Source organism: Camellia sinensis, chromosome 3 (genome assembly GCF_055761805.1).
Source record: "Camellia sinensis isolate YWXY chromosome 3, ASM5576180v1, whole genome shotgun sequence".
In the NCBI taxonomy this organism is placed as follows: domain Eukaryota; kingdom Viridiplantae; phylum Streptophyta; class Magnoliopsida; order Ericales; family Theaceae; genus Camellia; species Camellia sinensis.
This window is the reverse complement of record NC_138963.1, coordinates 21,604,162-21,630,802: the sequence shown is the minus strand read 5'-3', so window position 1 is coordinate 21,630,802 and position 26,641 is coordinate 21,604,162. Positions and strand designations below refer to the sequence as shown.

General features: G+C 41.6%; 1 protein-coding gene and 1 long non-coding RNA gene across 2 annotated transcripts; both read left to right on the top strand.

Annotated features, from left to right (window-relative positions):
- The first annotated feature begins 2,069 nt into the window (after positions 1 to 2,069).
- Positions 2,070 to 4,465, top strand: LOC145822379 (uncharacterized). Its single transcript, XR_014363543.1, has 3 exons — positions 2,070 to 2,587; positions 2,951 to 3,175; positions 3,422 to 4,465. It is a non-coding gene; the product is annotated as an uncharacterized LOC145822379 (long non-coding RNA).
- Positions 4,466 to 4,510: 45 nt separating this feature from the next.
- On the top strand, positions 4,511 to 7,419 carry LOC145822378 (uncharacterized). The gene is made up of 2 exons (XM_082919245.1): positions 4,511 to 6,616; positions 6,704 to 7,419. Exons 1-2 carry the CDS (start codon positions 4,637 to 4,639, stop codon positions 7,301 to 7,303), a joined length of 2,580 nt encoding a protein of 859 aa, XP_082775371.1. The 5' UTR covers positions 4,511 to 4,636; the 3' UTR covers positions 7,304 to 7,419.
- Positions 7,420 to 26,641: the final 19,222 nt, after the last annotated feature.

Sequence of the window (26,641 nt, the reverse complement as noted above, 5' to 3'; positions counted from 1 at the left end):
CCACGTGACAATATCGAGACCCATAAAATTCTTGTGTTATTTTTATTTCCTCGCATTATACATACTATGATTTTTGAATAGGAATTTTCGTATTGCTTTGGCTTACCTCCAAGTGAGAACATGGCATTGGTAGGTAGATTTTAAATTCCAACTAAGTTTTCAGAAGAATATAAAAGTTGTACGTTTGAAAAAAAAATTAAAAAAATCTGCCATGAAGTTTGTAAATCAATTTTTTTTTAAAAATTTTATTGGAGGGGTTTTGGAGTTCCAACCCAACTAATTTAGTAGTCTTCTCATTCCAAACATGTTAGATAATTATCGCTCATAATATCTGAATCTCCTTAAGAGAAAATGAGAAATAAAATATCAATCTCTTAATAAGAAAGTCCCAAAACAAGTTCACAAACATTTCATCACTTTTATGAGCAATGCTAAAATATCATTGAAAATTTAAATATTATTAATTTTTTGACAATCAATCACATTTAATTATTAGGTAGTGATTAAGAACTCTAATATTAGAGCCCTAACATAAGCTCTACTGAGCTGTCAAATGAAAAAAAAAAAATGAGCAAGCCAAAACATTACATCATCATATGAGACCCACCATTAGAGCTCTTAAATTAGAACTCCCAAATATTATTACTTATCATTATAATTTGATTATTAGATATTAATATAGTTTTTAGCGTTCCTTTCCATTTAGGTTTCAAGACTTTCTATGAGTATTTTTTTTTTCTTTTTTACTTATTGTAGGAGAGGGTTCAAGAAAGGAGTTGAGAAATTCGAAGATTTTCAAAGATCCTTGAAGAACAACTTCGAATTCTCTAGAATATGATGAGAGGCTTAGATTCTTCAATAATCTCAACTTAGGAACACAACAACAAAGGAGATGATGGAGATAAGAGATTGGGTGAAGAAGAAGGCAAAATGGCTAGAGAATAGAATAATGGCAAGGCTCTCCCATTGATCTCCCACTTTCACTCTCAAGGTTGATAATGGAGAAGGGAAATTAGTTCTTTCCCAAGAGTTAAAAATCTCCAAAATCCATCCCTTGTAAAGCTATGGGTGGGTGCTATTTATAGGCACCTCATGATGTAGGATGGAGCCCATGTGCAAGGCACATGGGGGATATTCTCTCTAACCACCTTGTCCGAGGAGGTGACCTCTCCGAGGAGGTGACTTCTCCGAGGATGAGAAAACCCCGAAGAGGAGATCAATCCCTCGGCGAACCCTTCTTCTTAGCCACACCTAACCAATGATCCCCAATCATCCCAAAGGGTCAGGGGTAGTCCCAGAGGACGTCCTGCCGCAAAATATTGCCGAGTCTCATGGACCCCCCGGGGTCGTGCCACCTCGACCCGGTATAGGCTAGTTTAACCGAAGAGTGAATTTATCTCCACTCACCGTCCTCGGGATCGGGTCCTTTGTTCGGACTCCATTACGCCCATAGTTCTGGTACGTAGATCCCGGAAAGCTCCGAGCCCGCAAGTGTTCTGGGACTCATTAACGGAGCGACTTCTAGATTGTGTCTGAATCCGTTCGAAGCCAAATGTTTCGGACCTCTAGGTTCGTGGATCTGAACCCTTTCGAGTCCGAGTGCCTCGGATCTCTAGGCTTGCTTAATACCCTTTCGAGTCCGGGGCCGAGTAAGTCTCTAGGTTCGTGGATCCGAACCCTTTCGAGGCTTAGAGCCATTTAGCCCGTTTGATGGTGATAAATCTGGTCCCGCCAGTCTTGGACTTGCGATAAATTTGGGCCCACTAATCTTGGGCTATTGGGCCTAAATAATTTAGTGGGCTCAAATTAGCCCCTCTTACATTTGCCCCTTGCGTGTATGAGGAATTTTAAATTTCTCAGACATGCATATTGTCATTTCTTCGACCCTGTTTCGCATCACGTTCCCAAAAAAAAAAAACATTTTGTCACGACAGAGCCTATGGATAAAGTTGATGACGCACTTCAATTTACAAAAAAAATTGACAAGCGAAATTTTTTTTTTTTGTACTTTTTTTTTGTATTTTTTTGTATTTTTGTATTTTTTTTTTTTTTTTTTTTTTGTAAGGCTCACACGTGCCTTTGTTGTTTGGCACACACGGCAGACCAATTACACATATACACATATCTGAGGGTATATTCAAAGGATAATGCTCTTTTTTTATTTATTTAAGGAAAGTGCCAAAACCCTAAGCCTCACCAAATTTTTCTTTTGTTCAGCCGCCGAAACCGATCAACCTTCTCCTTCCTCTTATTTCCTTTTTTTTTTTGAAACTCATTTCGGCTGACACTCTCTCTCAACCAAGACCAACCCAAACTTCATATTCTTCAAAGGAGCTCCGTATCTGTAATACCACAGGGCCACCGCCGCTAGCTCACTGCTCGTTGGTGCAACTCCGAGCGCCGTCGTCATCGCCGAAGATGAGCCACGGTTGCTGCTTGTTACAGACGCTGCTATAGGTGTCAAAGCAAGTTGGTTTGGCTTTTGCAAGGAGGACTCCTGCTAGATGTCGGGCATTTGAAGATTCAGGAACAAGTTGCTTTAATGAACCTTCACTTAAGGATGCACTTTTTGCTGCACCTTGTCAGGGTAATAAGGCAGAACCTTCTACTTGCCCGGGAGTTGGTAATAATAAACTTCCTCTTGTAATCCTGTGCCATACCCCAGTGCACTTTTAAGTACATGTTATTTTATTACAACGAATTGCCTTAGTAGTTTTATGTTGATTCTCTTAACAAAAATTGCATATCTTGGGCAAATTTTCTGCTCTCAATTTTTTTTGGACAATAAGAGGAAGTGCTTGGCTGGGGGGACATTTATATTGGCAGGAAACTGTAGATCTTTTTCTTTGTTCCTATAAGATGTCTCCTGACACTACTGGATTATTGGATGTTCATTTTATTTTCCTCCATCTCAGCTTGTATTTAATGAGTGTGCTTTCTCTACTTACAGGATCCTTCCACAGCAGTGCCGAGCAGCATGATCTTCATAGGGGTTCATTAGATGCATTTGACAATTTTCCTCCATCTCAGCGGACGATGCTGCTACAGATACTGTCACACCGTGAGCCAACCATGACCAACCAGAAACCATCCTTTCTACTGCTTCGTGCGCCATTCTCGGCCTACACCGCTTGTGATTGATAACCCGGCTCCTCACTATGCTGCCCCTGAATCTGTGAGTTAAGCACTTGCTGAAAATCCATTTTTTGAACCCCTCATTTTGATGGGTTTTGGTCTTGATTCAACAAAGTTCATTCTCTTCATTGCTTTGGATTTATTGATCTTTGGACTTCAAGATCTAGTTGAATCTTTGCTCAAAGCCCTCTTCTTTTTTTCTTTGTTGCTTGACAAACTTTGGGCAAATATATATACATATATATTGATTATCATATATATATATATATATATATTTTTTGTTTAGAGCTCGGATTACCCACATTAGCCTTGGCTTGTGCACAATCAATCGCTGCTTCCGGCTTCAGCTTGTCCGACGTCGACCACGCACGTTCGCCCTCTCAACGCAACGTGTGTGGTCTTGCCCAACCTAGCTCCACATAGCTGCTTCCGGCTTCAGCTTATCCGACGTTGACCACGCACGTTCGCCCTCTCAACGCAACGTGTGTGGTCTTGCCCAAGCCTAGCCCAGTCTTGTTGATTACAGTCTGTAAAGCCTCTCTGATTTCAGCTTAAATTTCCAGTATCGGCTTCGGACTTCACCTCTCTAACTGCCCAAATTTGTAAGTATGACATTCGACCCCCTCTTCCGAATATAAATATATTTAAATATATATATAAATATATTTTTGTGGCAATGTAGAGGGCTCAAGCAATCTGATGAAAATAAAAATAAAATAAATAAATAAAAAAACTGAATCTGAATATGGACTCAATTTTTGTGGCAATCCCAATGATATTTTTTTTTTATTTTTTTTAGCTCAAACACCGTGATTTTGGCCATATGGAAACATGCACTAGCACTTGAAACCTTATTGAGGTGCTTGTCTTGAACATAATTTGTTGAACTTTATCACCGAGGAAAGGCCGAATATAACTTGTTGACTAGTATTTGAGCTCCATTTTTGACATGGAGAGAGAAAACCCTGGACTTATGAATATGGACTTTGGAAAGGACATTCTTGTAATTTGCATAATGATCCATTGAATCTTGCTACTGATAAGCAATGTAATATACTTCGGATCTCGGGCCTGAAATTTACTATTGAACTTCACTCTGTCCAAATTTTGAGCCCCGTATAAATTGGACCTTTAATATAGAACATAGTGACTTTAAGAAATTGACCCAATTGAACTTCATCATGAAGCGACCTATGACATTGCACCTCTTATTGATGATAGAAGACGAAAATCTATATGTTGATGATGCACCCATTGGTATTAAAATTTGTTGAGCTTGAGGAACACCCGAGAAAAAGAATTGTTGATGACTTCCGGGGTTGAACCTGGACTCTTGGTGTAAAAAAAAAAAAAATTCCTCGTAGAATTTGTTGAATTCATGGACTCTCAGAGAAACGAATAGTTGATGCCGAAATTTCATTCGAATGTGTTGCTTTAATTCCAATATTCTGAATTTTAATACGGTCAACTCCTTACTATTTATACCTGTTATTTCAGCCATATGTCTTCTCGAAAGAAACCCGCTGTCCCGGGGTCATCGGAACCGGCTCTCATGAAAGAGAGGGATGTACCTCCGGCATCTGAGTGGAGGAAATCTCCTTATTTTGGTCGGAAGGACCCCTTCTGGCGGGCGGCTACCTCCACCACTTCTCTTCTATCTCCGAAGGCGGCTCCATTATGTCTCACTGAGGACACTGACTCTGGACATGAGGCCCTCATTTCTCCTTCCTCGGTGCTACGCTTTCGGATTGAGCAGGGGGACTTTCCATACTGTTATCCTCAGTTCAAGGCCTTCTCAAACCCTCCTTTCGGTTGGCAAGAGTGGGTCGATGATGTCCTCTCGGACAGGAGCCTCTGTCAACGACTTCAGGAGGCCCGGCTATTGATCCCGGTGAAAATATCTAGATCTCTATCCATCCGTCTCAACAATGCTAGCCTGGAAGCCATGGCTCTTCGATGGAGCACCGAGACACACACCTTTATACTTGGCCAGCACGAGATGGGGCCCACCCTTGAGGATGTGTTCATGTTGCTGCGTCTGGAAGTGACCGGCCCTGATGCCTTCGACCCTGAGCAGACACCCCCCGAAGATGATTCTTTGATCCAATCTCTGAAGCTAAATCTTCAAACTTGTGGTCGGTGGAGTTCTGTTTTTGATGGTTCAGCGAGGAGGACTAGTCGAGTAAGGACGGACCGTGCCTCCTATACTGCATGGATCCGTCACTTCTTCAAGGATCTTCAGCCCTTGGCCAGAGATGCTGATCCTGACTCTCGGGAGTATGAAGCCGGTCCGATGTATGGCTCCAGGCTCTATTTCTTGGGATTTCTGGCTTGCTTCCTTTCATTCTTCATTCTTCCGAGCACACCTCCGGATTCCCTCAATCCTTTCGTCTTTCCCTTGGCAGTCAGGCTCTTTAGAGGAGATCGGATCCCTTTGGCTCCCCTATTTCTTGGGAATCTCTATTATCGGCTGGATCTACTACATCGAGATATGGTTCGCTCCGTGGGTCGATATGAGCCTGTCTCCTTCATTCACAGCCAGTTCCTACTTTGTTTCTTCTTCGAGAGGCTCCCAAAATTTGCCCCTGCTCCGACTGTATTCGAGGCGGAGGTTCTTCGGGAGATAGTGGATAAAGATGGCATCCCTGTGCTCGATACTGATGGGTCTCGGACATTTGAGAAAGCGAAGTCTTGCCAGCCGTTGATTACACGTTGGTCACGTACCATTTCCACCTTATCCTTGAATACTCTGGTGGATGATCCCCGACGCTTTGTGGCACGGCCGTATGTATGCCCACCTGTAGGTGTGGCCACACCGCTTATCTATCATGGTTCCTCCCGCTCGGTGTCCTTTCTTTTGCCGAAGAACATCCCTGCACCCTTTGTTGATATGCTGATTATGATCCGTCCGAGTTCATTACCGGTGTGGCATGAGGAAGGCGTTGATAGTGCCGTTTATAGGCCTGACCGTGTAGCATGTCAATTTGGGTTTGATCAATGTGCCCCGGGGCCAGCACCTCATTTATTATCATTTTCAGAGAGCTACGGGCGCTTCAGTCGCCGGCTTGTACACACCGTGCTTCCCATATCCGGCTCTTTGACGATGCCAGGCTTGAGCCGAGTAGGGGGTTTCACCCCCTCTTTCAGGCGGTATTGGCAGAAGAATATCGATGCGTTTATTGCATTTGTCCAGAGCAGACCGACCGTATGTTTGCCTCCGCCGATTTATAAGAAGGATTCTTCTCTTCGGCTACCCGAGAGCCGAAAATCTGACCACATGTACGAGGGTTTCTTCACTTCATCTGCTCCAACTGACCCTTCTGCTCGGGCATCTGCTTCTAGTTTGGCAATTACTTCTCCAGAGCCAGTCCCTTTGAATAAGGCCTCTGGTCCTCGGACGACCCGCCTTAAGAAGATGGCTCACAAGAGGACTTCTGATGCCAGTCCTTCCGCTCCTCGCCTTTCCAAAAGGCTTCATGAGGTACCCGAAATTCTTGATTTGAAGCTACTTTCCTTCTTGCGACTATACCTTCTAAAATGAAAACTTTTATTTGCCCATGTTGCGTAGGATCCTGCGGTTGTTGACGTTCTCGGTACCGTGGCTCCTGGCCATGCTGCCTCCCCCAGGCCGGACTCAGACTTGGACGACACCCTCCCTTTGTCTGCAAGACTTGTGAAGATGTGCACCCCTCGTATAGCAGTTATAGATGACGATGATGATGAGGCTGAGTCCTCCGATCATTTTTGTGACCTTATTCCACGCACGCGTCGTCATCGCCCTACCGTAGCTGAGGAGGAGCACTACCTTGGTGACGAGTTTATTGGGGCTCACCGTTCTGATGTTGAGATTGCTGGAGGGACTGATGCCACAGAAATTGATGTCGCGGGCCATGCTTCTAGAAGCGATGTAGAGATGAGGTGCGCCTCTGGGAATGGTGTGGAGGTGGATGTGCTAGAGATCTCTGAGACTCGCTCTGGCACTTATGGTGATTCTCATCCTCCGGCTCTCCTTCCTTCTTCAGGGATGACTGCTACTGTTCAGGCTTCATCAGACATTGAGATCGATCAGGTGGTCTCTACACGACCAAGTGACTTTGTTGATGCTAGGAGTCCTTCAGTTGCCCCTGCTTTGCATATTGATTCTCCCTCTGGTAATCTTTCTTTCTGAAGTTTGTCATTTACTTATATCTGTGAGAAATCTTTACTTAAATGACTTTCCTGTTCCCTACCTCTAATAAGGCCTTCTTATCTTTTCTTCAGTGTTAGCTGCTAACGGGGTCTTGCCTTCACCTACGTCAGACTCTGCTCCAGTGTTAGCTGCTACCGGGGTCCTGCCTTCACCTACCTCGGACTCTGCTCCAGTGTTAGCTGCTACCGGGGTCCTGCCTTCACCTGCCTCGGACTCTGCTCCAGTGTTAGCTGCTACCGGGGTCCTGCCTTCACCTGCCTCGGGCTCTTCTCCGACTCTCTTTGTAACTCCTCACGGTTCTCCTTCTCAAGGGGGGACACCTGCCTTTGAGACGACTGCCAGAGGTTCTTCATTGCCAGTGCCTTCGAATATTTTGGATCTGAATCTTAGTGATTTCCACATTGATAGTGATGCTTTTGGTCTTTCCCCTTATCGTTCGGCATTCTCAGGCTCGGGACCTCTGCCGGGAGTTACCCCTCCGGGTGGTTCATCTAACCCGATAGACATTGGGGAGATTCCTGAGACTAGCAGCTTTCCGGCCCCAATTCCTCCTTCAGCTTCTGGTAAAGTATCATTTCTCCATTATTGGGTAGCTCCTGAGTTTGCTTCAGTTCTACAGCTTGTGCATTCAAGTTACCCGGAGACCTTTGCTTCATTTGCTTGCCAGTGTCCACTCATTCAGACTGCTCTTCTCGAGTCTTTTGCCACTATCTTATATAGCTTGGACAGGCAACGGTTGTGTGACCTTAATGGGAAAGTAGTCGAGACGGCGTATCAGGGGATCTCTGACATGGAGCGTCACCAAGTGGACTTATCATGGCTTCGGAAGCGCCTGGATATAGCTTCGAACGCCAGTCATCAGCTGGAACTTATGTCTGTGCTTGCCTCTTATCGCACCTCTATAAATGAGATAAAGGCAACTCTTCGTGAACTTGAGTCGGGTTATGCTCGGGCCTTGGAGACTTTAGAGGCACACTCTACTGTTTGTCCTCCAGATGTAGATATGACGGGCAGCTTCTTCGAGGGTGTCTTTAGGAAAGATTGAGTTTTTTTTTTTTATCATTACTTTCTTGCCCCTTTCGATAAAAAATGTTTTATCTAGGACAATGCAATGAAATGACAAAATTTTTGTTGTTTGGATATTTTCACATTGTTTTCTCATTCTTCTTGATAAAATATTTATTTCGAATGATACAATGGAAAGAACAATCATATGCACATATAAAAGCTGAAATATTCTAATTAGTTCTTCAACTTTCTTGACGAAAGTATAATAGATTCACTGTAAGTGATGGGATAAAACATGCACCATAGAGAAAACCAGCTTCTTCATAACGTAAGGGAAATACAACTTTTAGACAAAGTAAGAAAGTGAAAATGAATTTCAACATAGATGAGTCCAACTATGGGTAGTAATGCTTGATAAACTTTGCATTGAGCGGGCCAGTTCGGAAGCCGTCTTCAACCCTTACAAGTTTGTAGTACCCGCTTGAGCTCGCCCGAACCACCTTGTAGGGCCCTTCCCATTTTGGAGAAAACTTGGGCAAAGGCTGTCCTCGCATGATTGGGTCTACAATCTTCCATACTAGATCACCTTCTTCAAACTTCCTTGGTATCACAGTCTGGTTATAGGCTCGGGCGATGGACTCATGATACCTTTCCATGACTTTTGCAGCTCTGTCATGCTTTTCCTCTAATGCTTCCAATCTGGCGGTTCGAGGCTCCAATACCATCCCCGAGGCGAGAGCCATTCGAGCAGATGACGTTTCCAACTCTATAGGTAACACTGCCTCGGACCCATACACAAGGGAGTAAGGAGCTGCTTGAGTTGGCTTTCTCTTCGAAGTGCGATACGCCCACAGGGCTACTATCAACTGTTCGGACCAAGTCCCCCCAAACTCATCCATCATCTTGCTCAGAATCCTTATCAGTGTCTTGTTTGTGGCTTCCGCTTGCCCGTTCCCTTTTGGATAGTAGGGTGTGGATTTGTGATGCTTCACTTGGTAAGTCTCTAGGAGGCTCTTCACATATTTGTTTATGAAGGGAGTGCCGTTATCCGAGAGGATGGTGTTTGGTACTCCAAATCGGCAAATGATATTCTCCTTGATGAAGTTCGCAACTGCAGGCCCCGTAGCGTTCTTCAGAGGAATTGCTTCGACCCACTTTGTATTCAATTCTGTGGCTGCGAGAATCCACTTGTACCCCTTAGAAGATGTGGAGATGGGCCCTATCAGATCAAAAGCCCAGGTATGGAACGGCCATGGCGTTCGGATACTATGCAGGTCTACAGCTGGAGCATGGATCAAATTTCCGTGTTTCTGACAAGTCTGGCACCTCTTCACGTGATGGGATGCATCTGACTCCATGGTCGGCCAGTAATACCCAAGGTGTATAAGTTGCTCGAACAGCCGAGCCCCTCCTTGATGTTCAATCTCGTGGGCTCTTCCGAGGACTAGATCTGACTCCTCCTTGGAGAGACATCTCAGGGGAGTGCCCTCAATACTTCTTCTATACAGCTTGTCCTGATCAAGAAAGTACCGCCTCGCTCTCCTCTTGAGGTGTGCAATGTCCCTCGGGCTCTCAGGTAGTGTTCCCTCTTTGAGATAGTCAATGTAGACTTGCCTCCAGTCAGGGGTATCAATTTCAAAGCAACTCTCATCCTCCCGGATGTATGACTGACACTTGGGGCATTCCCTCTGTAATTGATTTGAGTCCTTCTCCATCTCGGGCCAATAATAACCTTGTCTTTGGATTCTTCTATACAGACTGATATCCCCATCCCCGCAAGACTTTTCATGGATCTGTTGTAGTCGGAAGCTTGCTTCTTGTTGGCCAATACACCGGGCTAGGAATCCGGTACCTCCTCGGAAGTAAAGTTCACCTTGAATAATTGTGAATTGGGCAAGCTTGGCCATAGTCAGTTTTCCAACTTTGCTTCTGAGTTGCTCGAGGACTTCTCCTCTCCAGTCCTCCGGAAGGCCTTTGTCTTCGGGTATTATTGAAGGTTCTGTTCTCTTCTTGATAACAATTGTTGCCTCTTCCTCTGGAATGTCAACTCTTGCCGCTAATGTTGCGAGGGCATCTGAAAACTTGTTGTCGGAGCGAGGCACATGCTCTATTTCGACCTTCTGAAATTTGTCAAGAAGCCTTTGGACTGTTGTTCGATATGTGGCCAAGGCAGGCTCCTTTAAGACGAACTGTCCTGAAACTTGCTTCACTATCAACTTTGAGTCCCCCCGGATCCGAATCTTCTTGATACTGTGCTTCTCAGCTGCTATCAAGCCTAAAATAAGAGCCTCATACTCGGCTTCGTTATTCGAACAATGGAAATCCAGTTTATAAGACAAATATAACTTTTCCCCACTTTTGCTTGTAAGGACTATCCCGGTTCCTCCCTTCCCTCCGGCTGCTGCTCCGTCAAAGCTCAATGTCCAGAAGCTTTCCTCGGAAGCCATAACTGCGTGCACCTCTCCTCTTAATTCTTCATTCACTGGTTCATAGTCACCACTTGGAAATTGGGCAAGGAGATCAGCTAAGGCTTGGATTTTGATCGCCTTGGGGGCTACACATGTGATCTCGAATTCACCTAGTGCTAACAACCATCTTGCCACCTTCCCGGTTAGAGCAGGCTTGCTGAGGAGGTATCGGATTGGATCACTTTTAGTGACAATCTGAATCTGGTGTGCTAAGAAGTAATGTCTGAGCTTTTGGACAGTGAATACCAAAGCTAAAAAATGTCTCTCTACCGGGGTATATCGGACTTCTGCTCCTCGAATCTTCCGGCTGATGTAATACACCGGGCGTTCTGCTCCATCTACATCTTGGACCAATAATGCCCCTATGGACTTGGGGGTTGAAGTTAAGTACAACATTAGCGGCACCCCGGGCTGCGGGGCTATCATGGTCTGAGGCGAGGTCAAGGCTGCCTTGATTCTCTCGAAGGCCTTTTGGTGCTCCTGGTTCCACTCGAACTTGGCATCTCCTTTTAACAATGAACCGAAAGGGGCCGAGATTTCTGCAAGTGCTGGGATAAACCTCCGAATATAAGACACTTTCCCGAGGAACTTCTTTAACTCCTTCTGAGAATGCGGGGGAGGCATTGCTCTGATAGATTTGACCTTGTCTTCATCTGCCTCGATACCATGCCTATGTACAAGAAACCCGAGGAACTTCCCGGCCGTCACCCCGAAAGCACATTTGAGAGGATTCATCCTCATTTTGAATTTCTGGCACCTCTTGAATACCTTCTCAAGGTCTCGGAGATGGTCTTCTTCTTTCTTGGATTTCACCACTAGATCATCAACATAATCTTCCACCTCATGATGGATCATGTCATGAAAGATTGCAGTCATAGCCCTTTGGTAAGTTGCACCAGCATTCTTGAGTCCGAAAGGCATGACTGTACAGAAGAAGTTTCCGAGAGGTGTTCTAAAAGCAGTCTTTTCTGCGTCCTCTTCAGCCATCTTAATCTGATTGTATCCACTGAATCCATCCATGAATGAGAACATCTGGTGTCCCGAGGTAGTATCCACGAGGGTATCGATGTGAGGAAGAGGGAATTCATCCTTCGGGCAAGATTTGTTCAAATCTCGAAAGTCTACACATACTCTGATTTGGCCATTCTTCTTCTTTACTGGCACGATGTTTGCTAACCACGTGGGGTACTGTATTGGCCGGATGAAACCAGCCTGTTGAAGTTTTTCAATCTCCTCCTTGATCTTCTCTTCGAGATCTGGATGATATTTTCGAGCAGCTTGCTTAATTGGCTTGGAGTTTGGGAACACATCAAGATAGTGGGAGACTAGGTCAGGATCTAGTCCGGGCATTTCCTTATATGACCAAGCAAACACATCTGAGTATCGGCTTATCAACTTTAACAACTGTTCCCACTTTTCTGGGCTAAGGCTCGAACTTACGAATACCAGCCTCGGTGCATCTTGTCCATCACTCAGATCTATTTTGATAAGTTGTTCAGGCTGAGGCTTCGGCCCATCTTGCATACATTCTGGAGCCACTTCAGGCTTTATTACTATATCATTGTCAGGAGGCTCTTCTTTTGACTCGGAGTCGGTGACTGAAGAAACCGACTCCCCGCACCTTCATAAATAATACACCATCTTGCCTCCTTCTCGAACTTTCATCACCTTCCGAGGAATAGGCGGACTTTCTGGTCTAGACATCGCCCGCTTACTTGATTCTGTCATCGGCTCCTTGTCATCTTTGATATCCTCCCAACGAGGAATTTTGACCCCTCGAGGCTTAGAGGTGGTGGGAACTTCTTCGACAGCCAGTTCGGTGAAGTAGATGGCATCAGAATAATGAGCTTCATGGATCTCGAACGGCCTTTCTGTAGCCTGAATTGTTACCGTCTTCTTTCCCCATTTAGCCTTAACACACTGATGATAACTTGATGGTACAGCCCCATATCTATGCATCCAGGTCCTCCCTAGAATGATGTGATAATTTGCCTCAGAATCGATAATATGGAACTTGGTGGCCGAGCGAATCTCTCCAACGGCTAAATCAACTGTTACGCATCCGATAGTAACTCTCCTTTCTCCACCGAAGCCAGTGATGACTATCGGCTGCTTCACAATGCGTTCTTTAGAGATTCCGGCTTTTTCTAGAGTAGCGCGAGTCATAATGTTGATAGAGGCTCCACTATCTAGAAAGGCCCTTTTGAACTCAACCCCGTTAATAAAAACAGTCACATAAAGCGGGCGATTGTGAGAAAAAGGATACTTTCGATCAGCCTCGGAGAAAGTAATGGCACTAGATTGCTCTTTTGCCTTCCTCGGGATAGACCCCTCAGTCGACATGCATTCCTCATGGTGTGCCTCGGCTATATTAATGATAGACTTGGTGATTTCCGTTCTTGCCCCCCTGGAAAGTCCAAGCTGGTCAAAGAACTGCTTGAACTTTACACAGTCTTGTAGGGTTTTGGCATAGTGATCCGGATCTTTTTCCACTCTTGGAGGCTCGTAGTTAACCATCTCCTCGGTCTCCTCAAAATAAGATGCCACATAAACATGGTGTCCTCCTCTTCCATAGTATTCTTCTCCTCCTTCTGGATCAAAGGGATCTTCGCCATGAGTCATAAATGTTCTGCCCTCTGGATCGAGAGCACTTCCATAGTAAACTTGCTCACCCTCTGGCTCGAGGATGTCGTCCAGATAACAGTCATCGTCATCGAGATTAGCGATAGCCTCGATCATTGGGCCTTCATAAGCTATCATAGCAACATTCTTGCCATTGTCTCGGTGTTGAGGATATGGTTGTTCTCGGATGTCTTGAGTCCCTCGCTTTTTGAACCTCAATTCGTCTGCCTCGACTTTATCTCTGAAGATTTTCCTGAGAGTCCAACACTTCTCTGTCGGATGTTTCAATGTACGATGGTAGACACAAAATTCAGGGCTCTCACGGTCCTTTTTTGATGGCATTTCTTCAACATAAGGCAATTTTAGCTCTCCGTCAGCCACCCATTCCTTAACTAGAGCTTTCACTTCCTCGATTCCACACGGATAAGAAACATTCCCCTTTTCACCATTATATTGCTTTCTTTTCTGGCCTCTATGACTTCTTCCTTGTGAATTTCGGGTATCCGGGGCAGAGGCAGCAGCAACGATAGGTCCACGAGATGACTTGAAACTAGTCTTGTAACTGGCTTTAAATCCGGACTCCTGAGCCTGAGGAATGCTAATGTTCCGAGCTGCTTCTATTAATGCCGAGAAGGTGGGTAGCTTGTGGTTAACTAGAAACATTTTGTACCTGCTCAATGCCCCTTCTAGACAAATTTGAACCAGATAACTCTCCTCAACTGCTTCATGACAATCCACGGCCTTGTCCTGAAACCTTTTGACGTAGTCAAGGATGTCTTCACTTTCTTGTTGCTTCTCTTTACACAATGTAAGTGTGGTCACCTTCTCCGCCACTTGAAAGAACTTGGAGTGGAATTTGTTAACCATTTCCTCCCAACTTCGGACAGAGTTTGGGGCCAAATTAACATACCAACTATATGCTCGGTCGGTGAGGGACTTAGAGAATTCTCTCAGTCGGAGGACGTGGTTTGAACCATGAATACCTAGAGTCTCGATGAATCGCACAACATGTTCTCGGGCATTTCCTTGTTTGCCGTCAAACTTGATGAACTTCGGCACTGTATACCCCTCAGGGTATGGATAACTCAGCATCTCAATGGGGTAAGGTGGCTTGACGTCTGGATCAGGCAAAGAGGGTAAGGTCCTCTTGCCCCGTTCGAGATCGAACATGGCCTGCACATCGGCGAGAGTGAGAAACTGTTGAGGGAGAGAGTTTGATGGTGGTATTCCCGGGACTTGGCTTATGTACCCGAAGACTGAGCTAGGGGCGTCTTGGCCATTCTGGTGCTGCGAATTCATCATTGGTGAGGACATTTGACGATACTGGCCATCAGCGCCTATAGACAAGCCAGTTGGTGATGGGATATTGAATTGAGGCCCATAGAGTCCACCGCACGGCGCCGCTATACCGGGTTGTGCTTGCAGATTTGTTGTTGGCACCAAAAGAGGCCCGCTTGGTGCTTGGGTAACATTCACTGGTGGCGTAACAAGATTAGGTACGGGCAGAGCTCCCTTTTGCGCCATCATGCTCCTTATGTTTTCCTGGACACCAACAGTCGTCGGAGCGCCATTCATTACACCAGAAACTCCCCTAGTCACCATTGGATCTTGGCTTGGCACGCCATGGAGACCGGGTATGGGCAAACTGCTGCCGCCTACTGTGGTTTGAGCATGTGTTACTGTGGCCGTGTTGCCATGAGCCATAGGCTGATTGGGGCTTACTTCTCCTTGGATTTGATTTTGCGCTCCGGCGGGAATAACTCCACCACCAGTTTGATTTCCGTTTGGCGCCGGTGCAAAGTTAGAACTCATCACCAACATGGTGTGAGTGAGATTTTGAAGAGTGGTAAGAATCTCTTGTTGAGTATTTTGAAGTCCTTGAATGGCTTCAAGCAAAAGTGGTTGATCTGGAGCCGTGGTCCTGTCATCACCACCATTAGAGGATCCTTGTTGGTGAATTTCATCTTCTCCCGCCATCCTTGTTGGAGTTGTGTGGATTCCAGATCTCGTTGAGACCATTAACCAATCCGCCTCCCCAGCAGAGTCGCCAAAATGTAGGAGAGGGTTCAAGAAAGGAGTTGAGAAATTCAAAGATTTTCAAAGATCCTTGAAGAACAACTTCGAATTCTCTAGAATATGATGAGAGGCTTAGATTCTTCAATAATCTCAACTTAGGAACACAACAACAAAGGAGATGATGGAGATAAGAGATTGCGTGAAGAAGAAGGCAAAATGGCTAGAGAATAGAATAATGGCAAGGCTCTCCCATTGATCTCCCACTTTCACTCTCAAGGTTGATAATGGAGAAGGGAAATTAGTTCTTTCCCAAGAGTTAAAAATCTCCAAAATCCATCCCTTGTAAAGCTATGGGTGGGTGCTATTTATAGGCACCTCATGATGTAGGATGGAGCCCATGTGCAAGGCACATGGGGGATATTCTCTCTAACCACCTTGTCCGAGGAGGTGACCTCTCCGAGGAGGTGACTTCTCCGAGGAGGTGACTTCTCCGAGGATGAGAAAACCCCGAAGAGGAGATCAATCCCTCGGCGAACCCTTCTTCTTAGCCACACCTAACCAATGATCCCCAATCATCCTAAAGGGTCAGGGGTAGTCCCAGAGGACGTCCTGCCGCAAAATATTGCCGAGTCTCATGGACCCCCCGGGGTCGTGCCACCTCGACCCGGTATAGGCTAGTTTAACCGAAGAGTGAATTTATCTCCACTCACCGTCCTCGGGATCGGGTCCTTTGTTCGGACTCCATTACGCCCATAGTTCTGGTACGTAGATCCCGGAAAGCTCCGAGCCCGCAAGTGTTCTGGGACTCATTAACGGAGCGACTTCTAGATTGTGTCTGAATCCGTTCGAAGCCAAATGTTTCGGACCTCTAGGTTCGTGGATCTGAACCCTTTCGAGTCCGAGTGCCTCGGATCTCTAGGCTTGCTTAATACCCTTTCGAGTCCGGGGCCGAGTAAGTCTCTAGGTTCGTGGATCCGAACCCTTTCGAGGCTTAGAGCCATTTAGCCCGTTTGATGGTGATAAATCTGGTCCCGCCAGTCTTGGACTTGCGATAAATTTGGGCCCACTAATCTTGGGCTATTGGGCCTAAATAATTTAGTGGGCTCAAATTAGCCCCTCTTACACTTATAAGAGTGTTTAGGGTTTTGTACACTAATCTATCATGTACATATAGTTTCAAGAAGTGAAAAAATAAATGTTAAATGAAAGATCAAAAAATAGAATATGAATATCATTTCTTGTAAAATATAACTTTTATATGCAGATGTGAAAACACATCGGGCTTATAGTTTTAATCATTAAAATCAATGGTGGGCATTGACAAGAAGGTTTCTTGCCAAGTTTGGCCCAACATGGTATGATATTGGGCTTAAAAATCAAATACAAAGCCCAATCATAAAATTGCAATTTTAAGTCCATCCAATAAATTAATATTGAAAAAATTATCCGTAGATCCTGTTTGAAATATGTGTACACTATTTAATTCAATATCTTTTTGAGTAGACTCAGAAGTCCTACATTTTCCCTCCTCTCTCTCGCTCTGCGTTTTCTCTCATTCTTTATGTTTTCCTCTTTCTCTTCTTTTTTTTTTTTTTTTTTTTTTTTTTGCATTTTTCTTTCATTCTCTTTGCCATGTCCGATGACCGGTGATCACACCTTTCTTATTTTGTTTCTCTTTCTAATATATAGTCCCAGTGACTGATGACCACCATTGATTGGGGTTCATCGACAACCACCAACCACGGACATCAACTCATTACTTTATCCTCACCGACAGCGAAGGAGATGAGTAGATCTACTCAAATCTGATGTAGATCTACTCAGATATACATCAGATCTGACTAGATGTAAACCAAAAATAGTTGCTGGAGTACAATATTCTTTTTATATCTATTTTTTCCTTCGATTACTCAATTTTTCTACATTTTATCTATTGCACATGTCTATTTTTCTGTTTTAATAGAGAAAAATTTCAAATTCTGAATAAGTTGTTTTTAAGTTTTAGTTACAGGCAGTGAAAACTGTAAAATTTTATAGTTTCATCTTTTTTTGGTGCTGAAAGGAATGATGCTTCCAAAATGTAAAATTTTACAATTTTATAACATTCTTTAGAACTGTAAAATTTTGTAGTTTCATAATATGTTTTCCAGCTTAATGAGTAATGCTTTGAAACTGTAACATTTTACAGTTTCAAAGCTTACTCTTCAATTTGATCAAAATTACAGATTATTTGCTTAGTTGTCTTTTGTTGTTATGTTTTTTAACTATAATTTCTCCATTTATTCTCTTTTTTTTTTCTTTTTTTTTTCCGGCAATATTCTGAATATTTCGGTGAGCCTCCGATGATATTTTTGACATTTTCCAGTGGCGTTCAAAACACTCCGGCGAACTTCCGGTGATGCTCCAGGGACTTTCCGGTGATGTTGAATATTTCGGCAAGTCTTCGGTGAGTTTGATGGAAGTCGTTGGATGCAGCAGCATTTTTAAAGTGATAAACAAAAAAAAGAAGGAGAGTTTTTAGTAACAATTAAAAATATGTACGACTAATTGGTGCTAGTATTTTGTTTTGAGATTAGATAGGTTTTAAATTTTATATGTGAGACTTATTGGTAAGTGCCCCATTAATATTTTAGATAATATTGCAAGAAAATAGGAGTTTAAATTATAACTAACTTCTTTTATTACAAATTAAAATTTTCTTATATTTTCTTATGTTTTTTTACAATAAATTAGAAGCTTGATATTATATGTTGTACAAAAAAATTAACTTTCTTATAACTTTCACCACTGGTTTGTGTTGCGTATAATCCTTTTACTTTCATTTGTACATATAATTTGCTATCTGATTTTGTAATTTGCTTTTCAAGTACTAAAGTGGGTATTTGAGTGATATCATGTGTTCATATATTGAGTTTACTCATGTAATGAACTTTGAATTTGCTTTTCCTCTCTCTCTCTCTCTCTCTCTCTCTCTATATATATATATATATATTAAAAGTAACTTTCTACGGTATACAAATTATATTGTGAAAAGTGTAATGATTTATAACATGTAAGAAAATGCTGTAAAAGATTATATACAACATACAAAATTATGTCGTGAAAAGTGTAATGATTTATGACATGTAAGAAAATGTCATAAAAGATTATATACGACATACAAAGTATGCCATATATATATATTAAAAATAATTTTTTACGACATACAAAATTATGTCGTGAAAAGTGTAATGATTTATGACATACAAGAAAATATCGTAAAAGATTATATATGGCATACATAGTATGCCATAAATATATTAAAATAATTTTCTATGACATGTAAAATTATGTAATTAAAGTATAATGATTTATGACATAAAAAAAGTCGGAAAAAATTATAGACGACATACAAAGTATGTCAATAATATTTAATTTGTTTACTTTTTACAACTCTACTTGCATGTTGTAAATGAAGATCAACTTTCCACGGTATGTTATATAGCGACATTTGTGTGCATGTTGTGAAAAAGTTTTTACGGCATACATTGCAAGCTGTAAAAATTCACTTTTGTTGTAGTGACGTAACTTTTTCCCAAGCTGTTTTGTATCTTTCTCAAAGTTAATAAAATTAATTTTGCTTGTCGTTCAAAATAAATAAATAAATATTACTCTAGGGTTTACAACTTTATTTATACTAAAATAATTATTACAAATTAACAAAATTTAAAAATGTAAACATATGTTCTTGCTAATCAAAAATATTTAAAAAGAAAAATATTAATTTTTGTTAAACAAGACATAAAATATAGCAAGGCTAAAATGAGGAAATATAATAATTATATACTATTATACTAAACTATAATATTTCTAATTAAATATTAATTTTAAAATATAAAAATAAAAATAAATAATATTATGAAATATCGTCTCCATCACTAAGTCATCTTGGAAAACAAGCAATCTAAATCTTACTAACGAAGAAAACTGAATCAATGAAAACTAAGAAACTTAATAAATCTTGAATATTCTATACTAAACTATAAAAATTCTAATTAAATACAATATTAAAAATATTTAAAAAATAACTCTAAAATCTTATCCTACATCAAATTTACTATTAATGCAACTATCAAATTAAATTGAACATAATAGAAATCACGTTTTGCATTATAAATATGAATTGTATGCGGATATTTAACGAGTAATTATTGAGTGCTCTTGGAGTACAGTTATGTTGTACTTTAGGTATTGTGATTGGTGAAGAAGGTGAAACTCAATATTTTGTATTAGGTGATTAGAGAATATGAGGAGTATAATAAATGATGATTAGTGAAGAGTACAAACATGTGACATTCCAATAGGATCTAATAATTTGTTGATATTTTAAGCAATTATTGATCCACCAATGATTTTTTTTTTTGATCGGCAAAAACAAAACTTTATTAATGGGATCATACGAAAAATGAATGAGTACGTCAATAAAGTGGAGCTTGGAGCTAGCAAAAGCTCCAAGCTCCAGTTGGTGAGAGACCAACAACAAACAAAGGAAGAAAAACTAGAAAAAATAAAGGCTTTCCACAAGAACCAGCAGCAGCCAAGCAAAAATGACTGAGGAACCATGAACAGATAGATAGCAGAATTAGACCATGAACTGCACTGCACATGATCCTCCAGCAGAGCAAAACCAGTAGAACAGATAGATAGCAGAGATGAACCATGAACTGCACTGCAGCCCTTCAAGTCATTACCTCCCAACAGCAAAGTAAACAGAGCCAGGGCAGAGATAAACCAGCTAGAAATCAGCACAAACCAGTGCACTACAGATAGCAACATATATCAGAGAAGAACCATGACCTGCACTGCAGCCCTTCAATTCATTCTACACAAAACACACCCAGTTCCTTGAAACTATACACTACCTTGAACTACAGCAGCCCTTCATCCAATCCAAGCACCAAGTGCAACAACAGTAAGGGAGAGACTGCAACTTATTTAAGCCAACACAGCAAAACCAGATTAGGAAAACAGATCAGGTAGAGAAGACAGCCAACCCTTTAGATAATCATGAACTACTACAGCCCAACAATCATTCCAAGCACACTACCTTGAATTACAGCAGCCCTTCATTCAATCCAAGCACTAAGTGCAACAACAGCAAGGGAGAGACAACCACTTGTTTAAGCCAACACAACAGAGCCAGTAGATCAGTACCAGCAGATCATAAACCAGTGGAACATAAACCACCAGACAAAGCTCCAGACTAAAACCATAACTTTCAACCTCCATTCCTGATACAATACTTTACCTGTGGAAAATTAGAGACCAAATCATGAATAGAAAAGTCTACTAGAGTGTGTGATGCTTTAAGCCACATAGCAACTCGGACCTTCACTAATTCATATAGAGCTTCCAAGTTTGGTTGAGAGCCGTTAAAAACAGTCATTTCTATGCTTCCAAGTGGACCAAAGAGTGGCCAAAGGTATAACCATCCAGATTTTCTTCTCTAGCTTCTGCATTCTACATCCAGACCACCATTGCAATAAACCTTGCACTGAACCTAGCAGCACCCACTGTAATCCCTACCAGTGTATGATGTCAGACCAAAGCAACCACACAAAGGGGTAGAAAAGCAGAATATGTTCCGTTGTTTCGACTTGATTATGGCAAAACACACAGCCAATGTTTGAACTTCCTGCGGGGATTCCAATTCTATGGAGGAAAGAAGAGGTTTTGACCTTACCAAGCCAAGCCAACCATCCAAAGAATTGCACTTTTGAGGTAGCAAAGTTATTCTAAATTGAAGCAGTCACTGGATTTGTAGGACCCAAGGATGATTCAGTCCATTTATAAACTGATGAAACAGAGAAGAGTTTTGATGGGTCAGCACACCAATGAAGCTCATCAGGTTTAGTACTACACAGTGTTGGTGCAATATTAAGAAGATTGAATAATCTTTGGACTTCTGCCTCCTTCCAAGCCAACAAAGATCTTATAAAACCCAGATTCCATCCACCATCATTTGCCCTTCTTTCAAAAAACACGTTAACCACACCATTTTTATCATTAGATAATAAGAAAAGCCTTGGGAATTCATGCATTAAGTCGACATTACCCACCCATTTGTCCTTCCAGAAAGGAATTCTTCTCCCATCCCCTAGAACCAGCTGAGAATTATTAATATAGAATTGATGCAGCTCTGTATTGGATAAAACAACCTGTACTATGTCAGTCCATAGCTTTGATTCTCTACCAGTTAGTTGTGGAAACCATCTTCCATCCACTGGCACATATTTTGCATAAACTACTTCCTTCCAAAGCGACTAGTTCTCAACGCCAAATCTCCACCACCATTTTAATAATAGACAGTGATTCAAGATTTTAATCCTCCTCATGCCTAACCCACCTAAATTCTTATTTTAGTAATCACCTCCCACCAGACCATGTGAACTTTTCTTCTCAAATCAGAGCTACCCTAAAGGAAAGTAGATTGCAATCTCTCAAACACCTTGGCCACTCCAGCCGAAATTCTAAACAAGGATAAATAATATATAGGTAGAGAGGACATAATAGATTTGATTAGAGTTAGGCGCTTGACAAATGATAACAACCTTCTCTTCCATATAGACAATTTCTATTTAAACTTGTCAAGGACGGGTTTCCAAGTACTCCTCCTACTGGGGTTTGCCCCCAAAGGAAGCTCTAAGTATTTGAGAGGTAGCTTTTGATGTAGGCAGTTTAATAAAGAAGCAAACTCCTGCACCAAAACCTCATCCACCCCAACACCACATAGGACACTCTTATGATAATTGATTTTCAGACCTGAAGCAATCTCGAAACATCTTAAAATTCTTTTAATGTTGGTCATCTCCACCCTATCCGCATTACAAAAAAAAATCATGTCATCCGCGAATTACAAATGAGTAACTCTTAGGCCATTAGAACCTACTGCTGCACCTTGGATTAGGCTCAACTCCTTAGCTCTGCTTAGTAAAATATTAAGACCATCTGCCACAATGTTGAGTAAGAATGTTGACAATAGATCTCCTTGTCGAAGACCTCTTTGAGGACGAAACTTAGGTGTTGGAGACCCATTTTCCAGGACAGAGATCTTAGCAGAGGAAACACAAGTTTTCATCCAATTGACCCACCTATTTCCAAGGCCAAACTTCGAGAGCAAATCAAACAAAAACTCCTAGTTGATAGAGTCGTAGGCCTTTTCAAAGTCCAACTTAAGCACCAAACCTTTTCGGTTAGAACGTTTCCACCTATCCACTATTTCATTAGCTATTAAAATACCATCTAAAATGTTCCTTCCCCCCCAAAAAAGCTGACTGTGCCTCACCAATAATCTTGGGCATCACCTTTCTCATTCTGTTTGCTAGCACCTTAGCTAAAATTTTGTACAAGAAGCCAGTCAAGCTAATGGTTCTATATTCGTTCAAGCAGGAAGGACTTAAAACTTTTGGAATGAGGGCTATGAAAGAACTATTAATTCCACCAACCAAACTAGCATTATGATGGAACTCCCTTATAAACTGTAACACATCAATCCGCACAATTTGCCAACATTTTTTAAAGGACATGTTAAAACCATCAGGCCCAAGGGCCTTATTACCATCACAGCTCTTTAAAACAGTCCGGATCTCCTCTGTAAATTCTGCCTCCAATTGTGCCACAACTTGATCTCCACTTATGCTCTTGAAAAGGCTAGACAGTTTGGGTCTGACTTTCCATACTTTCGAAAATGGCCTTGTAAAATGGGCCTGAACTGCATCCCTAATTTCTAAAGGCTCCTCAAGAACTAGACCATTCAATGCTATTGAACACAGAGAATTCCTGCTATTTCTACTACATGCCATAATATGAAAGAACCTGGTATTTTTTATCCCCTTTAGCTGACCAACACACTCGAGATTTTTGTAGCCAAATCCATTCCAACATTTTACTTAACCTCCAAACTTCGTCCCTCACTTCCTTTCTTCTAATCAATTCTATATTAGATAGTGGTCTCTCCTCAACTAACAAGTCCAGATTATGAGCCTCATCTTCCACACTTTTCAGCTTCAGTTCAATCCTACCAAACACCTCCACATTCCACTGCTTGAGGGCCTGTTTCAGCGCCTTAAACTTTGTGAGACACTTGTACCCTGCCCAACCTTCCACACCAAGTTCTGACCAGCTTTGCTGAACAAAAGAAAGGAATTTTGGAGTAGAAACTAGGGACTAAGAAACCTAAAAGGTTTAGGGCCCCAGTGCCTATCATCCTCCATTAAAATAATAGGGCAGTGATCAGACAACAATCTTGGGAGTCCCCATAATTTGAAAGAAAAATTCTGTACCCACTCATGATTCAATAAAAATCTATCAATTCTGCTCCATTTCTTCCTTACTTGAGAGTTACACCACGTAAATTTCTCCCTGACATAGGTATATCTATCAACTCTAGTTGATCAATCATAGTAGTGAAGTCCCTCATTCCTCTATCCCTTCTTGAACACAATATTCTCTCTGAAATGCTCCTAATTTTATTGAAAGTACCCCCCAGACACCATGACCCCATAAAACTAGATTTTAACCTTACTAAAGAATCCCACAACTCTTTCTTTTTAACCACCTCATTAGGACCATAAACATTAGTTATAACACAATCAAAGTTGGAGAATAGTGTACTTGATAATAAGATCAAATTTTTGGAGCTACAACAAGCCCTCAATTGAAACACTTCAGGTTTCCAGATACATAACAATCCACTAGCTTGATCAATTGCATCTACTTCCAAGAAATCAAAAATATCCCCAGGCCACATAGACCTAATCAAGTCAGAATCCACTGCTATCTTCTTGGTTTCTTAAAGTAACACAATGTCCACTTTTCTCTCTGTACGACTTTTCTTAATTCTCCTTCTTTTTTCAAGTCTTCCAATTCCTCTCACATTTCATGATTATATCTTCATGAGTATAAAAATCTGTCACACCCCAAACCCGCCCCTAGAAGTTTGGGCATGACCACTTCAAAAACGGACACTTAACCTGTTATATATAACATATGGGGCCTGAATGGAAGCGTAAATTCTATATAATAACAGGCAAGAAAAGAGCTACATCCATTGAGCGACCACTATCATGCCAGGATCACAAACAGATAGATAATAATATTACATACACATATACAACCCTGCCCCTTGATTGGGCGTATAACAAAAACAAAATTAGAATTTACAACATTTTATAGACAATCAGAATGTAAGCCAAAACTTCACAAAACGGGTAGACTTCACCCAAATGCTTGGACACACAGAGGCTGACCTCCAAACGCAGGACCTACGGAATCAGACAAAATACAGAGTGAGATAATCTCAGTGAATAATAGTACTTGAATAATTAAATGTTCAACTTGAATTATACTACAAAGCAGAGCGTATATAATATAAAAGACAGGTAGTTAATCCGATTCTATACTAATGTCAGAATGGCCTTAGGCCCCTTTTTAACTAAAATGACTTTAAGCCCTTAAACAGTGTGGCATTGAGCCCTTTACCAGAACGGCACTAGGCCCTTATCAGAATGGCATTACAGCTCTTAAAAAGTTGGCATTAAGCCCTTGAACATATGTGTATGAACCCAAGAGGTGTCTCACACAGATCCTAGAGGTGACTCACGTCGTAGCACTTAGTTCCATGTAGCACTTTGTTTCATACTAGAAATCATTAGGTCTTAAAGACCGATCAATTCATATCGTGTTATACCATAGCATAAACGGATCGGATAAATAGAAACATATTCATACATATTTTTCATTAAACTTGAATCAGAAATAGAAATCAGAGTTCATGCTTGATCATAACCCATCCGTACAAGACCGTCGGTGGCACCATCCGTACAAGACCGTCGATGGCAAAACATAATCCATCCGTACAAGACTGTCGGTGGTACCATCCGTACAAGACCGTCGATGGCAAAACATAATCCACGCGTACAAGACCGTCAGTGGTAAAACATAATCCACCTGTACAAGACCGTCGGTGGTACCATCCGTACAAGACCGTTGATGGCAAAACATAATCCACCCGTATAAGACCGTCGGTGGTACCATCCGTACAAGACCGTCGATGGCAAAACATAATCCACCCGTACAAGACCGTCGGTGGTAAAACATATCTTGTAGCATACTTGAACCACGGTATTATTACCCCCGGATAAGGGCCATAAGACTACGGTATTATTACCCCCGGGTAAGGGCCTTGTGTTTAAGGATGACATGCATACTTTTACATATATGAATAATCATTTATTAAGTCATAACATAACTTATCAGAAAATGGAGCATTACTTGTTATATCATGTCATTATCGTGCGCTTAACAAAATAGAATAATTCATATTCTTATGCGGTCACATAATGATGTTAAACTTTTGCATTCATGTCGTAGATTCCGAATAACTTCGAATTCATATGTAACATAAGAAAGTAACTTCAGATTCATATGGATTCACATAACTTTCCAATTATTCTGATACTTCGAAGATGAACATAAATTCTCTTTATTCATTAAGAAATAACATGGTTCACTTGAGCCATTAATCAATAACATACACCTTTGTTTAATCGTTCATATATGTTAACATGGTTGACCCGCAATTAACAGAGTACTAATGGTAACCATGGTATCATTCACATGAGTTCATGCAGTTAACTTAAGTTTAACAGAACGTTCTTGACAATTGTTAACGAAAGGTAAGCACATTTTACCGATTGAATGATTCCAGAGATACTGGAATACTATAGTTTCACAATGCTCATATGTTCCATTTGTTTGTCATGAATCACCCTAGCTATCTTGCAAATAACAGAAAATAAGTATTCATTGTCAACAGAAAGTCAATACCATCCCACATAATCACCACATATGGGCTGCTCAATAATGTCTCTAGATTCGCCAATCAACATATTGTTAATTTAATTACTTGGAAGGGTCATAATTAACAATACTTGAACTTGCGACTATAGTACTACTACTCACAGCGTTCAGATGCTTGGTCCGCCCCTACAGCTGACCCTACACAATACATAACAAACATAAAAATCGGGTCACATATACTTTAGTCCGTTCTTAACTCGTTTAATTCTCTTTATACCAAATTACACATCAATTCGCAATTAACATCATTAACTCAATACACTTCTCCATACATATCTCAACACAATCCAACATAATTCACGCT

Coding starts and splice junctions, on each gene's coding strand:
- LOC145822378 (XM_082919245.1), top strand. CDS start 4,637: ATGTCTTCTCGAAAGAAACCCGCTGTCCCGGGGTCATCGGAACCGGCT. Junction 6,617..6,703: donor TTTCCAAAAGGCTTCATGAG/GTACCCGAAATT, acceptor CATGTTGCGTAG/GATCCTGCGGTTGTTGACGT.